At 35.6% G+C, this 8,017-nt stretch overlaps 1 protein-coding gene across 1 annotated transcript in view; it reads left to right on the top strand.

Annotated features, from left to right (window-relative positions):
• Window positions 1-5,476: 5,476 nt before the first annotated feature.
• LOC138702036 (UNC93-like protein MFSD11) overlaps window positions 5,477-8,017 on the top strand; it is an 82,415-nt gene continuing 79,874 nt past the window's right edge. The window contains exon 1 of the mRNA XM_069829534.1: window positions 5,477-5,657. Within this exon, the coding sequence (XP_069685635.1) occupies window positions 5,565-5,657 (93 nt within the window). The 5' untranslated portion in view covers window positions 5,477-5,564. The remainder of the gene's footprint in view (window positions 5,658-8,017) is intronic.

Below are 8,017 nucleotides of genomic sequence, written 5' to 3'. Positions count from 1 at the left end.
AAACCCATAACTATTAGTTATTGCCATCTAATACCAACGCGGTGCATGCTGTGGAGTAGCGGTTAGCATGCCTAACCGTATGACGAGCAGGCCCGGGTTCAAATCCTGGTTGGGACAAGTTACCTGGTTGAGGTTTTTTTCCTGGTGTTCCCTCAACCCAATAAGAGCAAATGCTGGGTAAATTTCAACACTGGACCCTGGACTCATTTCCTTGGTATATCACCTTCATTTCATTCAGACACTATGCTTGGTTTTTTGAAAGATGGGACATGACAGGAGCGTTGCGATCAGAAAAACAGCTGAATGTCACATAGCGTGGTAGGCCTGTTGCTATGATAACAACGGTTGAGTTGCCAAACTTACAGTTCCCACGTGATGAGTGCTTAATAGCTCTCTTGACAACATTTATTGTGCACACAATGTTAGCATTGGTATGTTTCGTGTTTGATTCTCTGTCGATTTTTGTATTGTTTTCTTACCTTCGCGTCAGTTGTCAATGAATGTTTTAACGTCAGCCATCTTAACTTCAATTGTTAGCTTCCATCATCTGGCAGCATGGTAGTCCATATTGACAATATAGCACTGTAGTTCCCGCTGTTTTGCAGTTGGTTCCCAAACAAAATATCAACAACGTGAGTTGGTTCCCCATGTTCAAATATCAACGTGAGTTGGTTCCCCATATTCAAATATCCAAGGCTGAGCTTCTAAAAACTATATTCGGACTGCCTTTATTGGCTTCTCAAGAAGTTGAAGATTGTTTTGTTAATGACTTAATGGCTGTCAAACCTATAGACGATCGATTGGACCAGTTCTTTGATTACCTCCTCCATATTTATATTACACCAACAAGTGAGCATCCATCTGCAATATGGGCTGAGTTTACTTCTTCCTTAGAGCGAACAACCAACTGTTGTGAATCTTTTCACAGTAAACTTAATGCGCACATTTGTGCTCCAAACCCAAATATATTTGCACTTGCAGATGCTCTGAAGGAGGTTCAGTGCGATACTTACATTAAGCTTAGGAGTAAAAGTAAATGTAGGCCTGAGATATTGCAACAAAAGGAAACTTTTGTGAAAGATTGGATGGAAAAGCTTTCTGATGGCAGTGTAAGTAGATATGCATTCCTGCGACACGTTTATTTCAAATTTTTACCAGTACAGAAATAAAATTGTGAAGTTATTCGACGCAGCGTGTCCGCCAAGCACAAAACATTTTTAACCTACCTACTACTGTAGACAGTAGTTGACAGTCCTAAGTCTGTATAAAATGGGAAGGGAAATGTTTCCTGTCTTGATCTAGTGCGGGAACCAATTGCAGTACACAGGAGAAATCAACCTGGAACCAACTCGAGTATAGCTCTGGGACGGACTGGGAACTAATTCACAGATTTGGGAACCAATTCCAGTACAGCCGTAGTTCCAAGCTCGGCCGCTTAACTGTCATGTCCCATCTTTCAAAAAAACAAGTCTAGGTAACCATAGCAGTTGATTGTAAAATAAACCAATTAAAACACGGTGCACTTCATGAACAACGGATAAAGATCCGTCAAGAACTTGCCTCCAGAAGTAAAACTCAGTATATCATACTGACAACGAAGATATATCGGTACCCGAGAGAAGATTCAAACCCTTGACCGTGGTTTGCTTCCACTCAACACAGTACAAGAAATCAGATTACAAATAAAAGTACACGCCCAAAAACATATTTCAGTCCATAATGACTTGCCTCTTCTTACGACAAAACAGGATATACTAGCAGCTTGTCTGGGCCTTTGCCTTGTTATAGACAAATAAGTAAATGCTAGAATTTGGAAAACCATAACTATCAAGGCTAACCACATTCAAGCTGTGTCCTCACATAACAGCATTCCTGCTACACATTATTGCAATTTAAAAAAACGGTGCCACTGAAATGACACATGCTTTCTCGCAACAATTCAGTTGTATGTACAGTGAAGCTTCGATATAACCGGATTAAAAGCGCGTTATAAGAGTGAAATGGGATTATCTTAAACACAAGCTTTCAAAATGTAGCCTATTTTATTACTGAGTGTCTGGATTTTAATGTCTTTGTTGCTATTTGATTTCAAAGTCTTATACTTAATCTGTTTTAGACAATAACACTGATATGTAATAATTTCAGTTTACAATTACGTATAAAAAAGAAGAATAAAGAAGGTACACGTGCGAATTCGAAACGAAGCAGTAGAGCAAGTGAACAGCTTCAAATACTTGGGGTGTACTATAAGCAATAACATGAGCTGCTGCCAGGAAGTCAAAAGGAGGATAGCAATAGCCAAGGACGCTTTTAATTGAAAAAGGACCGTCTTCTGCGAACTTATGGGAAAAGATTTAAGGAAGAGACTAGTCATTTGTGTGGAGTGTGGCATTGTATGGGAGCCGGAACATGGACATTACGACGAAATGAAGAGAAGCGAATGGAATCATTTGAAATGTGGATATGGAGAAGAATGGAGCGTGTGAAATGGACAGAGAGAATAAGAAATGAAGCTGTGCTAGGAAGAGTGGGTGAAGAAAGAATGATGCTCAAACTGATCAGGAAGAGAAAAAGGAATTGGTTGGGTCACTGGCTGAGAAGAAATTGCCTACTGAAGAATGCACTGAAAGGAATGGTGAACGGGAGAAGGGTTCGGGATAGGAGAAGATATCAGACGATAAACAACATTAAGATATACATATGCGGAGACAAAGAGGAAGGCAGAAAATAGGAGAGATTGAAAAATGCTGGATTTGCAGTGAAAGATCTGACTTTGGACGGAAAACTATGAATGAATGAGTTAAGTTTGTGATTTTTAAGAACGTTGCAAATTTTATGTTCTTGATTGGATGCAATAGAAGCTACAGTATATGCCACGGGCCATAGCCCTTTATTTTCGTCACTTGTTTCCAGACGCGTATGTTTTGATATGTAAGTAGTGTGCATCCTACTAAAACATTATTAATATCATCAGTTTCACAACACTCACATAGTGGACACGCTAGTAATTTAATTTTATTCAAGTATTTTGGATAAAAGACCACATTCAGTTTAATTTTTATTAATTAAATATTATATTTATTGTCTATTAGCACTGTATTCAATGAACCAAGATTTGGTATAATTCTCATATTTTTGGCGAATCCGTTCTCTATTTAACTCTATAATGCCTTCTCTAGATAATTTGATAGTATTAATAAGAGAGAGTTTCGATGCTTCCTTGGCTGAACAATCCACTGAGTCCAAATGGTATATGAGTCGTTTACAATGCACCACTGTCCATCTCTCTTAGTCCCAAATATTTTCCTAAGAACCTTATTCTCAAACACCCTTAATCTCTATTCCTCCCTCAAAGTGACAGTCCAAGTTTCACAACCATATAGAACAACCGGTTGTTTTATAAATTCTAACTTTCAGATTTTTTGACAGCAGACTAGATGACAAAAGCTTCTCAACCGAATAATAACACGCATTTCCCATATTTATTCTGCATTTAATTTCCTTCCGAGTGTCATTTAAATTTTTTACTGTTGCTTCAAAATATTTGAATTTTTGCACCTTTTCGAAGGATAAATCTCCAATTTTTATGTTTCTATTTCGTATAATATTCTGGTCACGAGACATAATCATATACTTCGTATTTTCGGGATTTACTTTCAAACCTATCGCTTTACTTGCTTCAAGTAAAATTTCCGTGTTTTCCCTAATCGTTTATGGATTTTCTCCTAACATATTCACGTCATCCGCATAGACAAGAAATTGATGTACCCCTTTCAATTCCAAACCCGCTCTGTTACCCTGAACTTTCCTAATGGCATATTCTAGAGCGAAGTTAAAAAGTAAAGGTGATAGTGCATCTCCTTGCTTTAGCCCGCAGTGAATTGGAAGAGATAGAAACTGACCTATATGGACTCTGCTGTAAATTTCACTAAGAAACATTTTAATTAATCGAACTAGTTTCTTGGGAATACCAAATTCAATAAGAATATCATATAAACCTTCTCTCTTAACAGAGTCATATGCCTTTTTGAAATCTATGAGTAACTGATGTACTGTACCCTTATACTGCCATTTTTCTCCAATATCTGTCGAATACAAAAAATCTGATCAGTAGTCGATCTATTACGCCTAAAACCACACTGATGATCCCCAATAATTTCATCTACGTACGGAGAATATTGGACAAAATTTTGCAGGACGTCAACAAAAGTGATATTCCTCGAAAGTTACTACAGTCTTGTCCCCCTTCTAAAAAATAGGTACAATTATGAACTCCTTCCATTGTTCTGGTACAATTTCCTTTTCCCAAATAGCAAGTACAAGTTTATAAATTTTTGCTAGATAATGCGCTTCCACTCTCTGGTATTAATTGTGCTGTAATTTGGTCGATGCCTGGAGACTTGTACTTTTTCAGATTTTCTTCGCAATTTCGACTTCTGAAAGTGTGGGTTCGGGTATAAAGTATCAGTGTGTATAGAGATAAAAATGCTTCGGCTGCAACCCTGAGAAGCCTGTTCACACGTCTCACTACTTTTAAACTGCGCGCAGCATGGAAAAGTAAAGAGCTGGTTCTGTGCTTTGGTAGCCGCTACTTCTCTCACACGCAGTGTTGCCAACACATAAATTGTATCCCCGTCAGTACAACACCTGGAAATCCGTAGAATCCGTCAAAATTAAAAAAAAAAAAAAAAAAAAAAGACCCTATATATATATATATATATATATATACTTGTTTACCAATCCTGATTAAAATAATAATTCGTCACAATCTAACTTGATTACGAATAAATCTGAAACAGGGGATTCTTAAACGTAGTACGGAACAGACAGGGCTGTTCAAATAAAAAGTAAAAGTAAAATCTTCCAAAAATTAAACAATTAAAAATTACAGTAGCTAAAAATGTCAAAAGACGATGTAAATCTAATTTCCGCCAGAAAAGCCGTCACCCGTCAAAGCCATTTTTTCCCGTCCGCTACGTTGAAATTCCGTCAATTTTGACGGAATTTCCGTTCAGTTGGCAACACTGCACACGTGTCATGTCAGTATTCTGTACTGCAGCGCTGCTGCGTAAGTAGCGACGTGTGACCGTACTTTTGCGAGTCATCAGCGACAATAGCGACTCTATCTGTACGACTCGGAATTACGTTGTCAGAGACAGCCATAATTCGATTGTTCGTGTAAAGTCGATTAAAATATTTCGATAGTCAAAGATCTTAGTGGAGAAATACATTACCGTATAAAGTTATGGACATGTGAAGTCGAAAAAAGTGTACATTTCGGATGTCTGACGGATTGAGACTAATGTAAAATACATTAATTATCCCAACATATTTACAAATCCACCTCATGTGCATGGCATATTGGGAAGCAATTCATGTATTTGTGTAGAGGAACTGAAGTGCCACATCTTTCGGAATACGGTGTTTGATTGCACACGCCCCCTAATCCCACCACACTCACATTTCCCTTCCCCCATCTGCAACCCATACAACACCTAATGGTAGAATCAGTGTGAGTGAAGTTTACGATACGTGTCGGACAGTAATTTCATTTTCTTTTCAAAATGGCTCTTGACAAGAGGTTTCTAAACGTTATACTATTAGGATTTGCTTTTATGTTCGTGTTCACTGCATTCCAGACAATGGGAAATATTGAGGTAAGGTGCACCACTTTTCTGCTTGAAATTACATCCTCACATATGTCAAGAAGACAGAAAGTAGGCGACGTAAATTAATAACGAAATGTAGCCTAATGGACTTTACAATTATTCTTTAAATTAATTTCTTTATTTTATACTGTATGACTCATGCGTGTTGCCATCGGTAGCAACAGATATGTTTTGAAAGAATTGCGTTATTGATTTACGGACTCTCTCTCTCTCTCTCTCTAGGCGCGCTTATTTTGAATCTCAACGCACATGGACCATTATCAAATCGCAGTTTATATCGGTGTTATCAGGAATTGTCCACGTTCGTGTGAAAAATAATCATCGTCGCACAGTAAAGAAACCGTTTCGCATATAGGCAAACGGCTGTACTTTCATTTTCATTAGGGTGATGTGGGATTTTTTTATGTTCTTGTGGAAAATCATCGCAGAATAAAAAGTGACAGGGGATTTGAGGAAAGTGTGCTTGATTGTGTGTAACACGTATACATGATTAGAATAATGGAATTAGGAAAAATAAATACAGTTTCATGTAATATTTGTGTCTAATGAATGGAAGGCAATAAGCTATGAATAATAGCCAATTCTCCGATAATAATAATAATAATAATAATAATAATAATAATAATAATAATAATAATAATAATAATAATAATTTATTTATTATTTTTTTATTTTTTTTATTTATTTAATGTGCTGTACAACAGCCAGCGGCCAATTACAGTTCAGCACAAATATAACAAAAAACATAAAAACAAAAATAATTATTACACATAAATATAATTACAATCAATTACAATAATGACGATGAATGGATAACTAAGAATACTATGAGACAATGTTAATTGAGTATAATGCCTAAAATAATACATAAATGATAAATCGTTGCCAAGAGCAAACAAAGTCTATACATTGAAGGGATCGAATTCGCAGCCATGCATGTTGGCATTTTTAATGCATCTGGAGACTGGTGAAAGAAATTTCGAATTTCTAATATAGAAAAGTTTGTGGGCTCTCATATCTTTTGTTGGAATACGTAAGGTAATATTGTTTAAGAAAGAGTCACAGGATATATCACCTTTGAGGACTTTACAAAAGAACAGATAATCTAGCTCATGGCGTCTAGCATATAGATTTTGACAATTAAAATATTCACATTTTCTCTCATAACTATACCCGGAATTAATGGGCAGAAATCTGAATGAACATGAGGATATAAATTTTCTTTGTATATTTTCTAATTTAGCCGAGTCCGTAGTTGTAATCGAGTTCCAAACTACAGATGCATATTCGAGTTTCGATCGCACCAATGTATAGTATAGCATTAAAAGAGAATCGGGCGTGGAAAAAGAATAAGTTATTGACCGTATTATTCCTAGCATTCTGATTGCGTGATTGTAAATGTAATCAACGTGACTATGAAAATACAATTTACTGTCAAAGAATATTCCCAAATCTTTTACGCAATCCGTTCTGTTAATTAGTACATTATTTAGATAATAATTAAATATCAGTGAAGAAGTTTTTATAGAAAAGGTTATTACATTAGTTTTGGATACGTTAATTTTCATACCATTGTCTTCCGACCATTTAGCGACTGAATTAATGTCACATTGAAGTGATTGACAGTCAGTACTAATAATAATAATAATAATAATAATAATAATAATAATAATAATAATAATAATAGAGGAAAGTGCCCAAAACCGGACCCCCATTTTGTTTTTGGTTTTTAAAAAATATGAAACAGTAAAAAATTATGTTTTAAAAGCATGTAATATTTACTTTATAATGTCATGCACCATTTACATTTTACTTTTAGAAAATATAATTAAAAATTGGTATGAAAAAAAATTATTTTCAATAAACTTACACTTTGGCGATTTGAAAAATAGTTGCCGAAATCGGACCCCTTGTAAAAATAATCAAAGTAACACTAAATAAATTCGGAAAAAAGGTATTAAATGAGAGAAAACATAATCTAGTTTCAAAGTATAAGTATAATATTACAGTTACAGGTTTTAGTTTTTAAAAAGAGATATAGGATGTATTCAAAAAAGATACACAAAACGTACAACAGAATTAAATCGTTTAGCGACAAAAATCGCAGATGTTCATGTCCTTTTCAGTCCCAGCACATGACGCAAATGACCCAAAGTTCCCCTTTAGAATCCTCCGAAAATTTTTTGTCACAAAACACACATACCAAGCATCATCTTTGGATAGGAAAAGTTTCAAGAAGAGATCCAATTCAGATATTCCAGAGGTCACGTTGTTTTCATCACGTAATATAATTACGCATTTAATTATTTGCACGCATCAGTTTCGTGTCCATGTCAAAGCACAACTGA

This window comes from Periplaneta americana, chromosome 6, assembly GCF_040183065.1.
Source record: "Periplaneta americana isolate PAMFEO1 chromosome 6, P.americana_PAMFEO1_priV1, whole genome shotgun sequence".
NCBI classification, from domain to species: domain Eukaryota; kingdom Metazoa; phylum Arthropoda; class Insecta; order Blattodea; family Blattidae; genus Periplaneta; species Periplaneta americana.
The sequence above is the reverse complement of the archived record's forward strand: the minus strand, read 5'-3'. Positions and strand labels throughout refer to the sequence as shown.